The 24,100-nt window shown below is 46.2% G+C and overlaps 1 protein-coding gene across 1 annotated transcript; it reads right to left on the bottom strand.

The window, feature by feature from the left end:
• Positions 1 to 10,466: 10,466 nt before the first annotated feature.
• Positions 10,467 to 23,763, bottom strand: mis18a (MIS18 kinetochore protein A). Its single transcript, XM_036989439.2, has 5 exons — positions 23,466 to 23,763; positions 20,279 to 20,348; positions 14,101 to 14,223; positions 13,528 to 13,630; positions 10,467 to 11,428 (listed from the first exon to the last, which is right to left on the bottom strand). Exons 1-5 carry the CDS (start codon positions 23,701 to 23,703, stop codon positions 11,351 to 11,353), a joined length of 612 nt encoding a protein of 203 aa, XP_036845334.2. The 5' UTR covers positions 23,704 to 23,763; the 3' UTR covers positions 10,467 to 11,350.
• Positions 23,764 to 24,100: the final 337 nt, after the last annotated feature.

A 24,100-nucleotide genomic window follows, 5' to 3' on the forward strand; every position in this document is an offset into this window, starting at 1 on the left:
CCTCCTTGGCTGTCTCCTTCTCCCTCTACCCCTCCCTGGCTGTCTCTTTCTCCCTCAACCCCTCCCTGGCTGTCTCCTTCTCCCTCTACCCCTCCCTGTCTGTCTCATTCTCCCTCTACCCCTCCCTGTCTGTCTCATTCTCCCTCTACCCCTCCCTGGCTGTCTCCTTCTCCCTCTACCCCTCCCTCGCTGTCTCCTTCTCCCTCTACCCCTACACCTTCTCCCTCTACCCCTCCCTGGCTGTCTCCTTCTCCCTCTACCCCTCCGTGGCTGTCTCCTTCTCCCTCTACCCCTCCCTGGCTGTCTCCTTCTCCCTCTACCCCTACACCTTCTCCCTCTACCCCTCCCTGGCTGTCTCCTTCTCCCTCAACCCCTCCCTGGCTGTCTCCTCCTCCCTCTACCCCTCCTTGGCTGTCTCCTTCTCCCTCTACCCCTCCCTGGCTGTCTCCTTCTCCCTCTACCCCTCCCTGGCTGTCTCCTTCTCCCTCTACCCCTCCCTGGCTGTCTCCTTCTCCCTCTACCCCTCCCTGGCTGTCTCCTTCTCCCTCTACCCCTCCCTGGCTGTCTCCTTCTCCCTCTACCCCTCCCTGGCTGTCTCCTTCTCCCTCTACCCCTACACCTTCTCCCTCAACCCCTCCCTGGCTGTCTCCTCCTCCCTCTACCCCTCCCTGGCTGTCTCCTTCTCCCTCTACCCCTCCCTGGCTGTCTCCTTCTCCCTCTACCCCTCCCTGGCTGTCTCTTTCTCCCTCTACCCCTCCCTGGCTGTCTCTTTCTCCCTCTACCCCTCCCTGTCTGTCTCCTTCTCCCTCTACACATCCCTGGCTGTCTCCTTCTCCCTCTACCCCTCCCTGGCTGTCTCCTTCTCCCTCTACCCCTCCCTGGCTGTCTCCTTCTCCCTCTACAACTCCCTGGCTGTCTCCTTCTCCCTCTACCCCTACACCTTCTCCCTCTACCCCTCCCTGGCTGTCTTCTTCTCCCTCTACCCCTCCCTGGCTGTATCCTTCTCCCTCTAACCCTACACCTTCTCCCTCTACCCCTCCCTGGCTGTCTCCTTCTCCCTCTACCCCTCCCTGGCTGTCTCCTTCTCCCTCTACCCCTCCCTGGCTGTCTCCTTCTCCCTCAACCCCTCCCTGGCTGTCTCCTCCTCCCTCTACCCCTCCCTGGCTGTCTCCTTCTCCCTCTACCTCTCCTTGGCTGTCTCCTTCTCCCTCTACCCCTCCCTGGCTGTCTCCTTCTCCCTCTACCCCTCCCTGGCTGTCTCTTTCTCCCTATACCCCTCCCTGGCTGTCTCTTTCTCCCTCAACCCCTCCCTGGCTGTCTCCTTCTCCCTCTACCTCTCCTTGGCTGTCTCCTTCTCCCTCTACCCCTCCCTGGCTGTCTCCTTCTCCCTCTACCCCTCCCTGGCTGTCTCTTTCTCCCTATACCCCTCCCTGGCTGTCTCTTTCTCCCTCAACCCCTCCCTGGCTGTCTCCTTCTCCCTCTACCCCTCCCTGTCTGTCTCATTCTCCCTCTACCCCTCCCTGGCTGTCTCCTTCTCCCTCTACCCCTCCCTGGCTGTCTCCTTCTCCCTCTACCCCTACACCTTCTCCCTCTACCCCTCCCTGGCTGTCTCCTTCTCCCTCTACCCCTCCCTGGCTGTCTCCTTCTCCCTCTACCCCTCCCTGGCTGTCTCCTTCTCCCTCTACCCCTACACCTTCTCCCTCAACCCCTCCCTGGCTGTCTCCTCCTCCCTCTACCCCTCCCTGGCTGTCTCCTTCTCCCTCTACCCCTCCCTGGCTGTCTCCTTCTCCCTCTACCCCTCCCTGGCTGTCTCCTTCTCCCTCTACCCCTCCCTGGCTGTCTCCTTCTCCCTCTACCCCTCCCTGGCTGTCTCCTTCTCCCTCTACCCCTCCCTGGCTGTCTCCTTCTCCCTCTACCCCTCCCTGGCTGTCTCCTTCTCCCTCTACCCCTCCCTGGCTGTCTCCTTCTCCCTCTACCCCTCCCTGGCTGTCTCCTTCTCCCTCTACCCCTCCCTGGCTGTCTCCTTCTCCCTCTACCCCTCCCTGGCTGTCTCCTTCTCCCTCTACCCCTCCCTGGCTGTCTCCTTCTCCCTCTACCCCTCCCTGGCTGTCTCCTTCTCCCTCTACCCCTCCCTGGCTGTCTCCTTCTCCCTCTACCCCTCCCTGGCTGTCTCTTTCTCCCTCTACCCCTCCCTGGCTGTCTCTTTCTCCCTCTACCCCTCCTTGGCTGTCTCCTCCTCCCTCTACCCCCTGCCTCCTCATCCCTCTACACCCTGCCTCCTCCTCCCTCTACCCCTCCCTGGCTGTCTCCTTCTCCCTCTACCCCTCCCTGGCTGTCTCCTCCTCCCTCTACCCCTCCCTGGCTGTCTCCTTCTCCCTCTACCCCTCCCTGGCTGTCTCCTTCTCCCTCTACCCCTCCCTGGCTGTCTCCTTCTCCCTCTACCCCTCCCTGGCTCTGTCTTTCTCTCACTCCCTATGTTTCCGCCTGCCTCTTGCTCTCTCTCTGTCTGCCTCTCTGTCCGTCTTTCTCTCTCTCACACACACACACACACACACTACGCAGGGTGGTGGCATAGGGTCTGGAACTGCCTTTGTGTCTGAGAAAAACAGACGATCAACCTACTGTACGCTGACACACTCTTGCAAACGCAGAGAGAGGATAGGGGCAGACACTCATGAACTAGTCAATAAAATCAAAACATGATAAACATTTAGCGCACACACAGTGCAGCGAAAATGTTTGTTACTAGCTGTAACAATCAAGTAAAATGTCAAACAAAGTACACAAATGATTAAACCGATAAACAACCTAAACAGGTACTAGGAATGATATGTACAGAGTAGATATACTAGAATGATATGTACAGCAGTAGATATACTAGAATGATATGTACAGAGTAGATATACTAGAATGATATGTACAGAGTAGATATACTAGAATGAAATGTTCAGCAGTAGATATACTAGAATGATATGTACAGCAGTAGATATACTAGAATGATATGTACAGCAGTAGATATACTAGAATGATATGTACAGAGTAGATATACTAGAATGATATGTACAGAGTAGATATACTAGAATGATATGTACAGCAGTAGATATACTAGAACGATATGTACAGCAGTAGATATACTAGAATGATATGTACAGCAGTAGATATACTAGAATGATATGTACAGAGTAGATATACTAGAATGATATGTACAGAGTAGATATACTAGAATGATATGTACAGAGTAGATATACTAGAATGATATGTACAGCAGTAGATATACTAGAACGATATGTACAGCAGTAGATAGTGAGATATGTCAAGAAACCAGTATATAATAAGTGTTGTGGATAATGTTAAAACCAGATGGCACTTGGTTTTATACTACAGCCCTATTCCCTATAAAGGGCACTACTTTATACTACAGCCCTATTCCCTATATAGTGCACTACTTTATACTACAGCCCTATTCCCTATATAGGGCATTACTTTATACTACAGCCCTATTCCCTATATAGTGCACTACTTTATACTACAGCCCTATTCCCTATATAGTACACTACTTTATACTACAGCCCTATTCCCTATATAGTACACTACTTTATACTACAGCCCTATTCCCTATATAGGGCACTACTTTATACTACAGCCCTATTCCCTATATAGGGCACTACTTTATACTACAGCCCTATTCCCTATATAGTGCACTACTCTATACTACAGCCCTATTCCCTATATAGTGCACTACTTTATACTACAGCCCTATTCCCTATATAGTGCACTACTTTATACTACAGCCCTATTCCCTATATAGTGCACTACTTTATACTACAGCCCTATTCCCTATATAGTGCACTACTTTATACTACAGCCCTATTCCCTATATAGGACACTACTTTATACTACAGCCCTATTCCCTATATAGTGCACTACTTTATACTACAGCCCTATTCCCTATATAGTGCACTACTTTATACTACAGCCCTATTCCCTATATAGGACACTACTTTATACTACAGCCCTATTCCCTATATAGTGCACTACTTTATACTACAGCCCTATTCCCTATATAGTGCACTACTTTATACTACAGCCCTATTCCCTATATAGGGTACTACTTTATACTACAGCCCTATTCCCTATATAGTGCACTACTTTATACTACAGCCCTATTCCCTATAAAGGGCACTACTTTATACTACAGCCCTATTCCCTATGTAGTCCTGCTTTTGACCAGGGCCGTATGGTGACTCGGGAGCCATTTTGGAAGCAAACCGGTCTGTTAGCTCACAGGTGGCACTCCCTCAGACACTATCCCTCAATAACGCCAGAAGGAAAACCAATCAGAAGGCAGCTCTCTCAGCCAATGGCTGCTCAGCGTCTGTGGTAACTGTAGCATTGGGCCTGGTTGTGATTGGCCAGGTGTTACAGGCAGGAAAGGCTGTGATTGGCTGCCTGGGAGCTGTTGCTTCAGAAGCTCCATGGCAACATAGCTTCAGAAGGTGAATGGATGGAGGGATGGAAAGAGAGGCTGCTCGTTTCACTCAGACACCACCTCTGCATTATTCAACCGGAGTCCCCGAGGACTTGGAGAGAGAGAGAGTCAGTGTGTTGACTGGCAGGCTGGGGTGAGGGAACAGCAATAATTGCATCTCACAGTGCAATTCAACCAGCCAAACAGCTCTTTCTCTCCATTTCTAATTCAAAGGGCTTTATTGGCATGGGAAACATATGTTAACATTGCCTAAGCAAGTGAAGTAGATAATATACAAAAGTGAAATAAACAAAAAATGAACAGTAAACATTACACTCACAGAAGTTCCAAAATAAAAGACATTTTAAAATGTCATATTATGTCTATATACAGTGTTGTAACGATGTGCAAATAGTTAAAGTACAAAAATAAATAAGCATAAATATGAGTTGTATTTACAATGGTGTTTGTTCTTCACTGGTTGCCCTTTTCTCGTGGCAACAGGTCACAGATCTTGCTGCTGTGATGTCACACTGTGGTATTTCACCCAGTAGATATGGGAGTTTATCAACATGGTGTGGTTTTTGTAATCTGAGGGAAATACACATTACCTAGAGTATGTGGACACCTGTTCATGGAACATCTCATTCCAAAATCACAGGCTTTAGTATGGAGTTGGTCCCCCCTTTTCTGCTATAACAGCCTCCACTCTTCTGGGAAGGCTTTCCACTAGATGTTGGTACATTGCTGCTATAACAGCCTCCACTCTTCTGGGAAGGCTTTCCACTAGATGTTGGAACATTGCTGCTATAACAGCCTCCACTCTTCTGGGAAGGCTTTCCACTAGATGTTGGAACATTGCTGCTATAACAGCCTCCACTCTTCTGGGAAGGCTTTCCACTAGATGTTGGAACATTGCTGCTATAACAGCCTCCACTCTTCTGGGAAGGCTTTCCACTAGATGTTGGAACATTGCTGCTGGGACTTGCTTCCATTCAGCCATAAGAGCATTAGTGACTTTGGGCACTGATGTTGGGCGATTAGTCCTGGCTCGCAGTCAGGGTTTCAATTAAATCCAAAGGTGTTCGATGGGGTTGAGGTTAGGGCTCTGTGCAGACCAGTCAAGTTCTTCCACACCGATCGACAAACCACTTCTGTATGGACCTCGCTTTGTGCACGGGGGCGTTGTCATGCTGAAACAGGAAAGGTCCTTCCCCAAACTTTTGCCACAAAATTGGAAGTACAGAATCATCTAGAATGTCATTGTATGCTGCAGGATTAAGATTTCCCTTCACTGGAACTAAGGGGCCTGAACCATGAAAAACAGCCACAGACTATTATTCCTCCTCCACCAAACTTTACAGTTGGCACTATGCATTGGGGCAGGCAGTGTTCTCCTGGCATCTGCCAAACCCAGATTCATCTGTCGGACGGCCAGATGGTGAAGCGTGATTCATCACTCCAGAGAACGTGTTTCCACTGCTCCAGAGTTCAATGGCGGTGAGCTCTACAGCACTCCAACCGACGCTTGGCATTGCGCATGGTGATCTTAGGCTTGTGTGCGGCTGCTCGGCCATTTAATGAACCTCCCGACTAACAGTTCTTGTGCTGACGTTGCTTCCAGAGGCAGTTTGGAACTCGGTAGTGAGTTGCAACCGAGGACAATTAAAAAAAATAATGTTTTAACATAGTTAATCACTCTGCAGTCTTGTTCTGTGAGCTTGTGGTCTGACACTTCGCGGCTGAGCCGTTGTTGAACTAGTTGCTGCTGTTGGCCCCTTGGTTAGTGACAAACACCAGATCATCAGCAAAATGTAGTGTTCATGTAATTTCATAATTCCAATATGTTTTCATTCATTTAATTCACTTAGTCTATTTTATGAGAATTTGTAAGATTCTTATTTGCATAAAATAGACAGAGACCAGTCTTATCAAATTTAGATAATAGTATTTATTCTCGGAGCGCGCTGCCATGTAACCACGAACAACAGTGTATATACAAACGTCTTTCCCCCCATCAACCAAGACCCAACAAGTTGAAAAGTTCATTCCAACCCACTAGCTCGCTCACTCCAGACAAATAACTTCTGGAATCTTCACCTTCATCCATCACTATTTAGAAGACAGTTCCAGATAATGGAAAACCCAGGAAAACACTCTCTGCCCTATCTAAACATCCCAGAGCTAAGTTGAGTCGGTTCAACCCTTGGTTAACGACCCCTTTTGCTTACTTAAAACCCCACAATTCCAGTCTTCTCTAACCTGGCTGGAATGGTATTTAATTACCACCCTTCTCATGCTTCACAATCCCTTCCTTATTAATCAGATATAATAAAGCAGAGTATAAATTTACTTAGTTACAGTTCTATTTATAATGGGGATATTGTTTAGTCATTTATTCCTAACAGGTAGACATTTGACTTCAGATTCTAGTAGGATGAGGCCGGGTGCAGCAGACTTTGAGTGAGTGAGTGAGAGACTCGCCAATTCACTGATATAAATCAAATCAAATGTATTTGTCACATACACATGGTTAGCAGATGTTAATGCGAGTGTAGCGATGTTGAAGAGAGTGGGACTCAAGCTGCATCCCTGTCTCACCCCACGACCCCGTGGAAAGAAATGTGTTTGACAATTTTAACCGCACTTGTTTGTGTACATGGATTTTATGTCATGTTTCTCCTTCCAAACACCACATTGCATCAATCTGTATAGGTAACCCTCATTCCAAATTGAGTCAAAATATTTTTTTGAAGTCAAGCATGAGAAGACTGTCTTCGTTTTGGTTTGTTTTTCAATTAGGGTGTGCAGGGTGAATACGTGGTCTGTCGTACAGCAGTTTGGTAAAAACCCAGTTTGACGTTTGCTCAGTACATTGTTTTCGCTGAGGAAATATATGAGTCTGCTGTTAATGATAATGCAGAGGATTTTCCTTTAGGTTGCTGTTGACGTGTCTCTCTCACACAAAGATTAATGGGCCCTCAAATCATGACAAACAAAACAGGAAAACAGAAAGGAGAACGCCACACTGCTGTTCGTGCTCCCAGGTGATATTTATTAACGATGTTTTGACCCTTACGTCTTCATCAGGCATCTATATCCCAGGTGGGGTATGTATATATATGGTCTTCATCAGGCATCTATATCCCAGGTGGGGGTATGTATATATATATGGTCTTCATCAGGCATCTATATCCCAGGTGGGGGTATATATATATATATATATGGTCTTCATCAGGCATCTATATCCCAGGTGGGGGTATGTATATATATGGTCTTCATCAGGCATCTATATCACAGGTGGGGGTATGTATATATATGGTCTTCATCAGGCATCTATATCCCAGGTGGGGTATGTATATATATGGTCTTCATCAGGCATCCATATCCCAGGTGGGGGTATGTATATATATGGTCTTCATCAGGCATCTATATCCCAGGTGGGGGTATGTATATATATGGTCTTCATCAGGCATCCATATCCCAGGTGGGGGTATGTATATATATGGTCTTCATCAGGCATCTATATCCCAGGTGGGGGTATGTATATATATGGTCTTCATCAGGCATCTATATCCCAGGTGGGGGTATGTATATATATATATATATATATATGGTCTTCATCAGGCATCTATATCCCAGGTGGGGTATGTATATATATGGTCTTCATCAGGCATCTATATCCCAGGTGGGGTATGTATATATATATATATATGTATATATATGGTCTTCATCAGGCATCTATATCCCAGGTGGGGGTATGTATATATATGGTCTTCATCAGGCATCCATATCCCAGGTGGGGGTATGTATATATATGGTCTTCATCAGGCATCCATATCCCAGGTGGGGGTATGTATATATATGGTCTTCATCAGGCATCCATATCCCAGGTGGGGGTATGTATATATATATATATATATATATGGTCTTCATCAGGCATCTATATCCCAGGTGGGGGTATGTATATATATGGTCTTCATCAGGCATCCATATCCCAGGTGGGGGTGGAAGGTCATATATATATATATATATATATATATATATATATGGGCAGTACTCAGTGACATCACTTCCTGAAACAGGAGGTAAAAAAAAATACCACCTCTCCACCGGCTGGCCTCTCCACCGGCTGGCCTCTCCACCGGCTGGCCTCTCCCCAGACAGCTCAGCCTCTACTGGGGGAGCAGAAAAATATCTCCTGCTGGGAACAAAGACCACGCGTCCGGACAGATAATGTGTTTTTACCCGCCGATAGAGTGATGAGAGCCTGAGGAATGGAGAGGGGAGTCAGGGAGGGGTTAAAAACACCATCTCACACACCCACAGGGATTAGGCCCGTCAGGCTTGGTGAGACGGACCAGACTCCTCCCCTACACCCTGAGTGTGTGTTGTCTTGCAGGCCAGCAAGCTGGCTGGCTTTTTTTCACCTTGGAAATCACTGGTGAGATGGTAACAGGCGCTCAGCAAAACACAGCACGCGCTCCCTTTTTTATTACCATAGCAACCTGCCCCTGGATACGGGCGGATACAGCTGGTTGGACTACCACGTCATCCTCTAGAACCTAGCGGTTGTTATGGCAGCACACTGAAACCGCGTGGTGGGGGAGGGAACATGAGGGGAGGGTGACGAGGGAGGTCAGCTCCAAGGGCTGTTGTGTAGGGAGGCACATTAGACTGTTGTTGGTAAATAGACAGCAAACATGTAAACACCAGACGTCCCCGGCCCCTCCCCCTTACCCACGTGCTTCTGTCCCTGAGAAACTGCTTTCTAATGTCAACTATAAAAATAAAATAAAAATACCAAAAACAAAAAGGAATCATATTTTATATAACTTTATTTATATAAATCACTTTGAACAACAAAGAACTGATAAAAGTGAAAAATAACAGCTTGAATGATGTCTGAATTGAAGGCCTGGTTTCCCACAGACACAAGCCTAGTCCAGTAGGGGATATAAAGGCCTGGGTTCCCCACAGACACAAGCCTAGTCCAGTAGGGGATATAAAGGCCTGGGTTCCCCACAGACACAAGCCTAGTCCAGTAGGGGATATAAAGGCCTGGTTTCCCCCAGACACAAGCCTAGTCCAGTAGGGGATATAAAGGCCTGGTTCCCCACAGACACAAGCCTAGTCCAGTAGGGGATATAAAGGCCTGGTTTCCCCCAGACACAAGCCTAGTCCAGTAGGGGTATATAAAGGCCTGGTTTCCCCCAGACACAAGCCTAGTCCAGTAGGGGATATAAAGGCCTGGTTTCCCCCAGACACAAGCCTAGTCCAGTAGGGGTATATAAAGGCCTGGTTTCCCCCAGACACAAGCCTAGTCCAGTAGGGGATATAAAGGCCTGGGTTCCCCACAGACACAAGCCTAGTCCAGTAGGGGATATAAAGGCCTGGTTCCCCACAGACACAAGCCTAGTCCAGTAGGGGATATAAAGGCCTGGGTTCCCCACAGACACAAGCCTAGTCCAGTAGGGGATATAAAGGCCTGGTTCCCCCCAGACACAAGCCTAGTCCAGTAGGGGGATATAAAGGCCTGGGTTCCCCACAGACAAGCCTAGTCCAGTAGGGGATATAAAGGCCTGGGTTCCCCACAGACACAAGCCTAGTCCAGTAGGGGATATAAAGGCCTGGTTTCCCCACAGACACAAGCCTAGTCCAGTAGGGGATATAAAGGCCTGGGTTCCCCACAGACACAAGCCTAGTCCAGTAGGGGATATAAAGGCCTAGTTTCCCCCAGACACAAGCCTAGTCCAGTAGGGGATATAAAGGCCTAGTTTCCCCCAGACACAAGCCTAGTCCAGTAGGGGAAACTACAAAGCAGGATCAAGGAGTTAGCCAACTATTTATGATGGAATTAGGTTCAACATTTTGGGGCAGTTTCTCAAACAGACTAAACAGAAAATGCTTTTAATTCCAGGACTAGGTTAAATCTGTGTCCTGGAAACTGCCACGTTGAATACAATTCCATCATAGACAAAGAGAATGGAAGCATAACTTTAAGACAACAGGACATGTTTCTATTTATGAATGTTTTGTTTAGAGTCACATGATCTATGAGAACACTTAACAGTATCCAAACTATGAGTTCTAACACACAGAGAACAGTTAACAGTATCCAAACTATGAGTTCTAACACACAGAGAACACTTAACAGTATCCAAACTATGAGTTCTAACACACAGAGAACAGTTAACAGTATCCAAACTATGAGTTCTAACACACAGAGAACAGTTAACAGTATCCAAACTATGAGTTCTAACACACAGAGAACAGTTAACAGTATCCAAACTATGAGTTCTAACACACAGAACAGTCTCAACTTGACATAAACCACAAACCGCTTGGAGGGAACAATGGCTTCATCACAAATGGCACCCTATTTCAATAATTAACCCAATAGGGCTCTGGTCTAAAGTAGTGCACTATGTAGGGAATAGGGTCCCATAGGGCTCTGGTCTAAAGTAGTGCACTATGTAGGGAATAGGGTCCCATAGGGCTCTGGTCTAAAGTAGTGCACTATATAGGGAATAGGGTCCCATAGGGCTCTGGTCTAAAGTAGTGCACTATATAAGGAATAGGGCGCCATTTATTGTGCTAGAGGTGTTTAAACCTTGTGGAACAAACAGGTTGTGGCTGTTTGTTCCCCATCAGAACTAACAAAGGGGGGGGGTAGAGGGTGAAGCGCCGGGGGGGGGGGGGGGCAAAGTGGGATTTAGGTAGAAATGGGGAGGGAGGGTTGAGTTACTTAGTACTGTGTGTGTGTGTGTGTGTGTGTGTGTGTGTGTGTGTGTGTGTGTGTGTGTGTGTGTGTGTGTGTGTGAGACCTCACAGGGTCCCCCCCCATGACGTAGTGTGGTCCATCACTGTCAAGATGCATCATCACATCTGACTTTTACTCTGCTGGTCACCCTCCAGCACCAACAACCTCTGCCCCATAGACAGAGTCACCGCCTTAATCTAGAGAGGGGAGGGAGATGAGAGAAGGAAGGGAGGAGGGGGAAGAAAGGAAGGAGGGAGGGACAGAGGAGAGGGAGGAGAGACAGATGGGGATAGAGAACGGAGGGAGAGAGGGAGGGAAGGAGAGGATGAGAAGTCATTAAATTTACAAGGTGGAAAACCCAAACATGGTCTCTGCCTCTCAGACAGAATACATTAAGAAACATGTGTCTGAGTAAAGGAAACCCAAACATGGTCTCTGCCTCTCAGACAGAATACATTAAGAAACAAGTCTGAGTAAAGGAAACCCAAACATGGTCTCTGCCTCTCAGACAGAATACATTAAGAAACAAGTCTGAGTAAAGGAAACCCAAACATGGTCTCTCTGCCTCTCAGACAGAATACATTAAGAAACAAGTCTGAGTAAAGGAAACCCAAACATGGTCTCTCTGCCTCTCAGACAGAATACATTAAGAAACAAGTGTGAGTAAAGGAAACCCAAACATGGTCTCTGCCTCTCAGACAGAATACATTAAGAAACAAATCTGAGTAAAGGAAACCCAAACATGGTCTCTGCCTCTCAGACAGACTACATTAAGAAACAAGTGTCTGAGTAAAGGAAACCCAAACATGGTCTCTGCCTCTCAGACAGACTACATTAAGAAACAAGTGTCTGAGCACGTCACAGTTCAGCTGGCGTCGAGTCTAACGACTTTGTTCGCATTAAAACACCTTGGCTTGAAAAAGCGGCAATAGTAGTTTGTCCATTTGAGTCGGCGTAGTCGGTATACACTTCTTCAAAATAGAATTAAATCAAAGATCCTGTACCTCGAGAAAATTGGCCATTAATTGACATTTTTGCTGAAGAGATCTTAGGCGACACAATTTGACATCGAACTAAGACGACTGGTGAAGTATTTTTCTATGAAAGAGTTAGCCCCGAGTCCGTAGCCCCGGCCAGAGTCCGTAGCCCCGGCCAGAGTCCGTAGCCCCGGCCAGAGTCCGTAGCCCCGGCCAGAGTCCGTAGCCCCGGCCAGAGTCCGTAGCCCCGGCCAGAGTCCGTAGCCCCGCCCCGAGTCCGTAGCCCCGGCCAGAGTCCGTAGCCCCGGCCAGAGTCCGTAGCCCCGGCCAGAGTCCAAAACATAATATATGCACAAACGCTGCCAAACTGTTTCAGCTGGGAGGCACCTTAAGTCAGACCCCCCCCCCCACACACACAAATAAATAAATGGAGAAGGACATTCTATTGTTCCTGCTGGTGCAGTGTCGAGGAGTGTCTGAATGCCGTTCCTGAGCAACACCACCATCTAGTGTGTGTTTCTCTCCAAGGCAAACACAGGTACTAAGCAGACAAAGAACAAGCCTGAGTACCAGTGTGCCACCAGTGTGCCCTCATGCCTCGTGTCTACGATTGGCTTGTCAATAACCTCGTCTCCAGCCTATAAGCCTGGGATCTCCACAGTGACCATAGAATTCTATAGGACTGACATACTGAGTAAAGTACTTGTCATTTCATTTTTTGGCGAATCACACTACTGCGAGGCACGGGGACTGCGAGGCACGGGGAAGGTTAGGAGGAAGTTGCTGTGGGAGATGATTGGTTCGTAGATTAAGGCCAATGTCCCGGGTCTCTCTCTATTGGCTAACGAAGACCCAGTTTGGCATGTCTCTCCACCAGACCAGATGTCCTCATCAATGGGCACAACTCTGAAGTTTTACTTCAATATAAATGTATGGCATGAAATTACTTTAGTAAAGAGGGGTAGTTTAATGTGGGTGGGTAGTGAGGGAGGCGTGGTTTGATGTGGGTGGGTAGTGAGGGAGGCGTGGTTTGATGTGGGTGGGTAGTGAGGGAGGCGTGGTTTAATGTGGGTGGGTAGTGAGGGAGGCGTGGTTTGATGTGGGTGGGTGTTGAGCGGCGTGGTTTGAGATGGGTGGGTGTTTTGAGAGGCGTGGTTTGATGTGGGTGGGTGTTGAGAGGAGTGGTTTGATGTGGGTGTGTCTTAACCAATCCACTCCCACGAGATCATTGCAAGTAATACCTTCTTCAAATACACATGACAGAGCCCTGATCAACAGTAGTGAACTAATGGGAAGCATCACAGTTCAAAGAGGGTTACCTCATCCAGTTGTCGCTCTACAGCCTGTCTGTACTCCAGAGTGACCGGCTGCTGCTTGGGGCTCACTGCTGCCACCTGCTGACTGGAAGACCCCAGGACATAGCTGCACGGACCACAGAATGATTTTACATCAATACAAATTACTTTTAAATTATTTTTTTTAAAGCCAACAGAATAGACAAACTATTGTCTCGTAAATGCATCTAAAATATTATAGCGGGGCTGTTACTACTGGCAACATGATTTATCATCTTGAGTGTCAGAGATGCTGTGTGATGGTGTCCCGGTGTGAGAGAGACCACACTAAGAGATACATATTTCCACACAGATCTACAAAGAATATGCACAATAAAAATAAAAAAAACATTGATAAACTCCCATTTCTGTTAGGTGAAATACCAAATCACAGCAGCCAAATTTGCGGACCGTTGCCATGAAAACAGGACAACCAGTGCTGCATAAACAGTGTGAAAATCACCAATATTTAACAGCCAATGTTTACTACAACTTTATCAGTCACTGGTTTAAGTCCTGCTCAGACTCCCCCCCCCCCCACATCGCTACATGGCTCACCTCTCTATGGCAGACACATTGAGGCAGAACAGAGACCTGATGTGGTCCAGTTTCCTGGGTGTAGAGATGTAGACGATGCCAAGCAGAGAGCTGCAGCCACGACAGGTCAGATGGACTTTCAGGCTGTAACAGGGGGAATATCACGCGACAGGTCAGGGGGGGGGGGGAATATCACGCGACAGGTCAGGGGGAATATCACACGGCAGGTCAGGGGGGGGATATCACACGACAGGTCGGGGGGGGGGGGGGATATCACACGACAGGTCGGGGGGGGGGGGGAATATCACGCGACAGGTCAGGGGGGGGGAATATCACACGGCAGGTCAGGGGGTATATCACGCAACAGGTCAGGGGGGGGGGAATATCACACAGCAGGTCAGGGGGAATATCACACGGCAGGTCAGGGGGGGGAATATCACACGGCAGGTCAGGGGGGGGAATATCACACGGCAGGTCAGGGGGGGGGGAATATCACACGACAGGTCAGGGGGAGGAATATCACACGACAGGTCAGGGGGGGGAATATCACACGACAGGTCAGGGGGGGGAATATCACACGACAGGTCAGGGGGGGGAATATCACACGACAGGTCAGGGGGGGGGAATATCACACGACAGGTCAGGGGGGGGGAATATCACACGGCAGGTCAGGGGGGGGAATATCACACGACAGGTCAGGGGGGGGGAATATCACACGACAGGTCAGGGGGGGGAATATCACACGACAGGTCAGGGGGGGGAATATCACACGACAGGTCAGGGGGGGGAATATCACACGACAGGTCAGGGGGAATATCACACGGCAGGTCAGGGGGAATATCACACGGCAGGTCAGGGGGGGGGGGGGGGGGGAATCACACGGCAAGTCAGGGGGGGGAATCAAACGGCAGGTCAGGGGGGGGAATCTCACACGGCAGGTCAGGGGGGGAATATCACACGGCAGGTCAGGGGGGGGGAAAATCACACGGCAGGTCAGGGGGGGGGGAAATCACACGGCAGGTCAGGGGGGGGAATATCACACGGCAGGTCAGGGGGGGGAATATCACACGGCAGGTCAAGGGGGGGAATATCACACGACAGGTCAGGGGGGGAATATCACACGACAGGTCAGGGGGGAATATCACACGACAGGTCAGGGGGGGAATATCACACGACAGATCAGGGGGGGAATATCACACGGCAGGTCAGGGGGGGAATATCACACGACAGATCAGGGGGGGAATATCACACGACAGATCAGGGGGGGAATATCACACGGCAGGTCAGGGGGGGAATATCACACGACAGGTCAGGGGGGGAATATCACACGACAGATCAGGGGGGGAATATCACACGGCAGGTCAGGGGGGGAATATCACACGGCAGGTCAGGGGGGGAATATCACACGGCAGGTCAAGGGGGGGGGGGGAATATCACACGGCAGGTCAGGGGGAATATCACACGGCAGGTCAGGGGGAATATCACACGGCAGGTCAGGGGGAATATCAGACTGTAACAGGGGAATGACAGAATGGTCAGTAGGTCGGGGTAGGGCTGTGGCGTCACAAATTTTGTCAGCCGGTGATTTTCAAGCATTGTCTCTCGGGAAATTGACGGTGAATAAACACATTTATCATCTCCTCTTCCACACAGCCCACAAGCCACTGATGCAGACCTGAACATCTACATTTTAAAAAGTATAATAAATCCATGTCCATGGGGGGGAATATACCTACACAATAAATCCATTGTTTATTTTAGACAGGTCTAAAGAAACATGATATGTAGAAAATGTCCTTATCCTGATCCTGGTCCTGATCTGGCTGACAAGACTTGGTAAGAATTGGTAAGAATTCCGTGGCATCGTTTTATAGTGTGAAGAATACAATTGAACAGAAATGTGTTGAGCGCTTAACTTCTCTAGGGTAGGGAATTGAGGGCATTGAGAATTTTGGATGAAAAGCGTGCCCAAATTAAACTGCCTGATACTCAAGGCCCAGAAGATAGGATATATTTTTTTAACCTTTATTTAACGAGGCAAGTGGAACAGTGGGTTAACTGCCTGTTCAGGGGCAGAACGACAGATTTTTACCTTGTCAGCTCGGGGATTTGAACTTGCAAGCTTTTGATTACTAGTCCAACGCTCTAACCACTAGGCTACCCTGCCTCCCCATAGGATATTAGTAGATTTGGATAGAAAACACTGAAGTTTCTGTTTGAATGATGTCTGAGTATAACAGACCTCCTATGGCAGGCAAAAGCCTGAGAAAAAAAATCCAACCACGAAGTGGGAAATCTGAGGTTGTTAGTTTTTCAACTCTTTTCCTATCGAATACAGTGTGTCTATGGCGTCATATTGCACTTCCTAAGGCTTCCACTAGATGTCAACAGTCTTTAGAACCTTGTTTGATGCTTCTACTGTGAAGGAGGGGCGAATGAAAGGGGAATGAGTCAGAGGACTGCCAGAAAGCCACGAGCTCGTGACGCACGTTCACGTGAGTTAGCTTGCGTTCCATTGCAATTCTTAAGACAAAAGGAATTCTCCGGTTGGAACATTATTGAAGATTTATGATAAAAACATCCAAAAGATTGATTCTATACATCGTTTGACATGTTTCTACGGACAGTAACGGAACTTTTGACTGTCTGCACCTAGTCATGAATATGGATTACTGGGCTAAACGCCGAACAAAAAGAAGATATTTGAACATAAATGATGAATTTTATCGAACAAATCAAACATTTATCGTGGAACTGGGATTCCTGGGAGTGCATTCTGATGAAGATCAAAGGTAAGTGAATATTTATAATGCCATTTCTGACTTCTGTTGACTACACAACATGGCGGATATCTTGTTGGCCGTTTTGGTCTCTGAGCTCAGAAAAAGCATGGTGTGCTTTTTCCGTAAAGTTTTTTTGAAATCTGACACAGAGCATTAAGAAGAAGTGTATCTATAATTACATGCATAACAGTTGTATCTTTTAGCAATGTTTATTATGAGTATTTCTGTAAATTGTTGTGGCTCTCTGCAAAATCACCGGATGTTTTTGGAACTACTGAACATAACGCGCCAATGTAAACTCAGATTTTTGGATATAAATATGAACTTTACAGAACAAAACATACATGTATTGTGTAACATGAAGTCCTATGAGTGTTATCTGATGAAGATCAAAGGTTAGTGATTAATTTTCTCTATTTCTGCTTTTTGTGACTCCTCTCTTTGCCTGGAAAAATGGCTGTGTTTTTCTGTGACTTGGCTCTGACCTAACAATCGTTTGGTGTGCTTTCGCAGTAAAGCCTTTTTGAAATCGGACACTGTGGTTGGATTAACGAGAAGTTTATCTTTAAAATGGTGTAAAATACTTGTATGTTTGAGGAATTTTAATTATGGGATTTCTGTTGTTTTGAATGTCAGGAAGTCCAGGATCCAGTTGCAGAGGGCGGGGTGGGTCTCGAGCTTAATGACGAGTTTGGAGGGCACAATGGTGTTAAATGCTGACCTGTAGTCGATGAACAGCATTCTCACATAGGTATTCCTCATGCCCAGATGGGTTAGGGCAGTGTGGTTGCGATTGCGTCGTCTGTGGACCTATTGGGGCGGTAAGCAAATTGGAGTGGGTCTAGGGTGTCAGGTAGGGTGGAGGTGATATGGTCCTTGACTAGTCTCTCAATGCACTTCATGATGACGGAAGTGAGTGCTACGGGGCAGTAGTCGTTTAGCTCAGTTACCTTAGCTTTCTTGGGAACAGGAACAATGGTGGCCCTCTTGAAGCATGTGGGAACAGCAGACTGGGATAAGGATTGATTGAATATGTCCGTAAACACACCAGCCAGCTGGTCTGCGCATGCTCTGAGGACGCGGCTGGGGATGCCGTCTGGGCCGGCAGCCTTGCGAGGGTTGACACGTTTAAAAGTTTTACTCACATCGGCTGCAGCGAAGGAGAGCCCCGCATGTTTTGGTTGCGGGCCGTGTCAGTGGCAGTGTATTGTCCTCAAAGCAAGCAAAGAAGTTGTTTAGTTTGTCTGGGAGCAAGACATCCTGGTCCGTGACTGGGCTGGTTTTCTTTTTGTAATCCGTGATTGACTGTCGACCCTGGCACATACCTCGTGTCTAAGCCGTTGAATTGCGACTACTTTGTCTCTGTACTGACGCTTAGCTTGTTTGATTGCCTTGCGGAGGGAATAGCTACACTGTTTGTATTCGGTCATGTTTCTGGTCACCTTGCCCTGGTTAAAAGCAGTGGTTTGCGCTTTCAGTTTCGCGCGAATGCTGCCATCAACCCACGGTTTCTGGTTTGGGAATGTTTTAATAGTTGCTGTGGGTACGACATCGCCGATGCACTTGCTAATAAACTCGCTCACCGAATCAGCGTATTCATCAATGTTGTTTGACGCAATGCCGAACACATCCCAATCCACATGATCGAAGCAATCTTGAAGCGTGGAATTAGATTGGTCGGAGCAGCGTTGAACAGACCTGGGCGCGGGAGCTTCCTGTTTTAGTCGTAGTCAGCTTTTCCAAAAGGAGGGCGGGGGAGGGCCTTATATGCGTCGCAGAAGTTAGAATAACAATGATCCAGGGTTTTACCAGCCCTGGTAGCACATTCGATATGCTGATAGAATTTAGGGAGTCTTGTTTTCAGATTATCACCCGCGGGTCCGGGTTCCACTATTCTAACCACCGCGGGACCAGGTTCCACCCTTCTAACCACCGCGGGACCGGGTTCCACCATTCTAACCCTATAGGACCGGGTTCCACCATTCTAACCCTATAGGACCGGGTTCCACCATTCTAACCCTATAGGACCGGGTTCCACCATTCTAACTAGAGGTCGACCGATTATGATTTTTCAACGCCGATACCGATTATTGGAGGACCAAAAAAGCCAATACCGATCTGACGATTTTTAAAATGCATTTGTAATAATGACAATTAACAACAATACTGAACGAACACTTAATATAATACATCAATAAAAATCTATTTAGCCTCAAATAAATAATGAAACATGTTCAATTTGGTTTAAATAATGCAAAAACAAAGTGTTGGAGAAGAAAGTAAAAGTGCAATATGTGCCATGTAAGAAAGCTAACGTTTCAGTTCCTTGCTCAGAACATGAGAACATATGAAAGCTGGTGGTTCCTTTTAACAGGAATCTTCAATATTCCCAGGTAGGAAGTTTTAGGTTGTAGTTATTATAGGACTATTTCCCTCTATACCATTTGTATTTCATTAACCTTTGACTATTGGATGTTCATATATACATATACACACTTTAGTATTGTGTAACAATATAGCTTCCGTCCCTCTCCACGCTCCTTCTTGGGCTCGAACCAGGAACACATCGACAACAGCCACCCTCGAAGCAGCGTTACCCATGCAGAGCAAGGGGAACAACCACTCCTAGTCTCAGAGGGAGTGACGTTTGAAACGCTATTAGCGCGCACCCCGCTAACAGCTAGCTATTTCACATCGGTTACACCAACCTCATCACGGGAGTTGATAGGCTTGAAGTCATAAACAGCGCAATGCTTGACGCACAATGAAGAGCTGCTGGCAAAACGCACGAAAGTGCTGTTTGAATGAATGCTTACGAGCCTGCTTCTGCCTACCACCGCTCAATCAGATTATATGCAACGCAGGACACGCTAGATAAACTAGTAATATCATCAACCATGTGTAGTTAATAACTAGTGATTATGATTGATTGTTTTTTTACAAGATAAGTTTAATGCTAGATAGCAACTTACCTAGGCTTACTGCATTCGCGTAACAGGCAGTCAGTCTCCTTGTGGAGTGCAACGAGAGGCAGGTGGTTATAGCGTTGGACTAGTTAACTGTAAGGTTGCAAGATTGGATCCCCGAGCTGACAATCTGTCGTTCTGCCCGTGAACGAGGCAGTTAACCCACTGTTCCTAGGCCGTCATTGAAAATAAGAATGTTCTTAACTGACTTGCCTAGCTTCTTTTTTTTTTACGGCCAAATCGGTGTCCAAAAATACAGATTTCCGATTGTTATGAAAACTTGAAATCGGCCATTCCGATTAATCGGTCGACCTCTAAATCTAACCCTATAGTCCATCACAATGTGACACAGTTAGTACTTTACGAAGGTAAACAGTGAGGAATTTGGCAGAGGTTATTAGCAGCTAGCTAGACAAACAGACATACGCTAACAGACATACGCTCGCTTACCAGCCTAGATCCTTCTTACAGGTACCGGAGAAGTGAGTTTCTTTGCCAACCAAAACATTGTCACTGACACCTGCAATATAAAAAGAGGGAATTGTTCAGTCTCTTTGGGAAATTGGGAGAACAATATCTAATTAGGAAATCAATCTGTCTTGTCCTTAGACATAAGCCTGATCAAAGATGTGTTTGTGGTCTTGCCAATTCCATCATGTACCCCTCGCTGTGGCACATGGAACCGGGTGGCACATGGAACCGGGTGGCACATGGACCCGGGTATCACTGTAAAATCTTTTCTATAAATGATTCAAACTGAAATCCCAAAACGGAGTCGAACTTTGCGTGCGAGATTAGTGTCAATTCACATACGCTGAGTAGGGCAGGCGTCACCAAGTAGATTAACTAACCCACTGAGTAGGACAAGGGTCACCAAGTAGATTAACTAACCCCCTGAGTAGGGCAGGCGTCACCAAGTAGATTAACTAACCCACTGCATTAGGGCAGGGGTCACCAAGTAGATTAACTAACCCACTGCATTAGCTCACAAGTCAATTTATTACGTGTATTGATCATTCAGAGCTAATAAGGATAATTTCACAGTAGTTTCAGAGACCTGCAATAGAACGAAGACAGTAATATGTGTGTGTGAACTCTACATAGTAGTGTACTGTGGGTGTTTACCTATGGATTTTACCCATGAAATGGGTTAAGGCTGTACAGTTCATAAACACAGCCTTCGGAAAGGATTCAGACCTCTTGACTTTTTCCACATTTTGTTTAGGTTAAAGCCTTGTACCAAAATGTTAATAAATATGTTTCTCTTCAATCTACACACAATACCCAATAATGACAAAGCAAAAACAGGTTTAGAATTGTGTTAATTTATTAAAATATCACATGTACATAAGTATTGACACCGACTACGTGAAGTCTTCTTGGGTATGACGCTACAAGCTTGGCACACCTTTATTTGGGGAGTTTCTCCCGTTCTTCTCTGCAGATCCTCTCAAGCTCTGTCAGATTGGATGGGGAGCATCGCTGCACAGCTATTTTCAGGTCTCTCCAGAGATGTTAGATCAGGTTCAAGTCCGGGCTCTTGCTGGGCCACTCAAGGACATTCAGAGACTTGTCCTGTAGCCACTCCTGTGTTGTCTTGGCTGTGTGCTTAGGGTCGATGTCTTGTTGGAAGTTGAACCTTCACCCCAGTCTGAGGTCCTGAGCACTCTGGAGCAGGTTTTCATCAAGGCTATCTCTGTACTTTTCTCTGTTAATCTTTGCCTCAATCCTGACTAGTCTCCCAGTCCCTGTCGCTGAAAAACATCCCCACAGCATGATGCCGCCACCACCATGCTTCACCGTAAGGATGGAACCAGGTTTTTGCTCTGACATGTACTGTCAACTGTGGGACCTTATATAGACAGGTGTGTGCCTTTCCAAATCATGTCCAATCAATTGAATTTACCACAGGTGGACTCCAAGTTATAGAAACATCAAGGATGATCAATGGAAACAGGATGCACCTGAGCTCAATTTAGAGTATATAAATAAGGTATCTGTTGTTTATTCGTAATACATCTGCAAACATTTCCAAAAACTTGTTTTCGCTTTGTCCTTATGGGGTAGTGTGTGTAGATTGCAGAGTATTTTTTTAATTTAAATCTATTTTAAATTAAGGCTGTAAAGTAACAAAATGTGGAATAAAGTGAAGGGGTCTGAATACTTTCAAAAGGCACCAAGTACGCCCTCGATGCAAATACAGTCCAATACATCCACTGTGGGATTAACAGTTTGGTTTGTTGTCAAACGAATTATAGTCATTTTAAATGATGCAACATTGCAACCTTGTTTAGCCGTACTTAGTCCAAATATGGCATAATTCCACTAGTTAATTTGGTACTCCCTGTACATAGCTCCATTCTAGTGTATTCTATGTTAATATTTCTCTAACGTTGCATCCTTGGGATGGGCTCGTAAGCAAGCATTTGATGCTTAAATCCACACCCGTGGCATTCTGTGACTAATCAAAGTGGAGGAGGGACTTTTATTTTGAAGGAAACAGCAAATTCCACCGTTGTGGCTACTTTCATATGGGTAGGGACCGATGACGTCGGACAAGCCGGGCTGCATTCAGCAGGAGGAAGGACAAATTTGACACGGTCAATTAATCCTGAAAATGTAAACAACTTTGAAAGATCCTACAAGTGCAGTCACAAAAAACCATCAAGCTCTATGATGAAACAGTCTCTCGTGAGGACCGCCACAGGAAAGAAAGACCCAGAGTTACCTCTGCTGCAGAGGATAAATTCATTAGAGCTACCAGCCTCAGAAATTGCAACCCAAATAAATGCTTCACAGGGTTCAAGTAACAGACACATCTCAACATCGGACAATGTTCCTCCTGCGGCAGCAGCGAATGAGGATTCTTAAGAAATAAATTTGTACCTGGAAGTTAGACAGCCCTTCTGAACGCAGCCCGGCTCGTCCGACATCATTTCTTCGGGGTCCAAAAACGTATTATGTAGAACAAACAAACCGCTCTGATTCTAACGAATCATGTTATTTCTAATCTGCAAAGTCATTTTTCTTTAAGGAGACCAGAACAAATTCACATAAAAAAGTGTGAGTTACAGATGTGTCATTGAAAGCAAGTCTAAGAAGCGGTAGATCTGTTCTGCACTATTTCTATGCTTCCCGCGATTAGCTTCCGTTTTTAGCGTCTTTTACTTTTTGGTTTTGTTTCAAAACAGCTGAAAATACATTATTTTGGACGAAGGAAAATATATTTCACAGTAGTTAAGAAGGTACAAATGATTCTCCTCTACACACTATCCTTGTTCGTTTTGTCACAGAAATGAAATTAGGACAACTTCTAAAAACTGTTGTAACCAGGAAATGTCGGACGGAGCGATGTCTGCATTTTGCATCTTTAATTAACTCTGCATTGTTGGGAAAGGACTCCCACTGTAAAGTTAAATACTTCACCGTCAAGTCTACATCTGTTGTATTCGGCGCAGATGACAAATACAATTTGAACCTCGTTTCGCCATCTGGGAAAGCCGGGCGCTGCAGCGGGGGACTTCAATGCCATTGTTCAGTGTCAAAACAGACACGACAATGAGTATTGCATTGTATGCTGACACAACCAAGGCTATCACACTAACCAAATCTACAATGTAGTCCGCTATCCACTTACGTTTCAGCAGTATTTGATTTTTTTCGTCCTCACTCCCAGCCCAAGACAGCGAGTCACCGACAGGCAACTTGCAACTCCCGCAGAAAAAGACGACCGGTGGGTCGCTATCATCGTCTTCTACGAACTTCCCTTGTTTAGAGCTGTCCTTAATGATGGTTGAGTCAGCATAAACTCCATCGTTGACGGTGACTTCATATGTCACGTTTGAATCTTTGCAAAGTGCTCTTCTCCCCGACATGTTTCTTTTTTTCGAACTTGGGCGGGTTCGGCGACAGACAGTCGCAGACAATACAGGAAATACGTCATAAAAAAGAAAAGCGGAAGTTTCATGTCATAATTTTTTAATAAAAAAAAATATATATTATTATTTATTTGTTTTAATTATACATTTTTTATTATGAACACAACAAATACAAAACCCCTCAGAAATATACAAACAAGAGTACATAAACCTAACAGACGGGTATTACATATCGAGATTCATTTTCAATTTGTCAAATACTTTTATGGTGCGTATTGCTTTTTAGTTTTTACATTTAAGTGAAGAATTTAAATATTATTTTCAAATCAAGCTTAAATAATGTGAAAAGGGGTTTGTTCTCTGCCCACTTCATTTTATGGACAAAGAATCTTCC

Source organism: Oncorhynchus mykiss, chromosome 10 (genome assembly GCF_057628025.1).
Source record: "Oncorhynchus mykiss isolate SJ-2025 chromosome 10, ASM5762802v1, whole genome shotgun sequence".
Classification (NCBI taxonomy): Eukaryota; Metazoa; Chordata; class Actinopteri; order Salmoniformes; family Salmonidae; genus Oncorhynchus; species Oncorhynchus mykiss.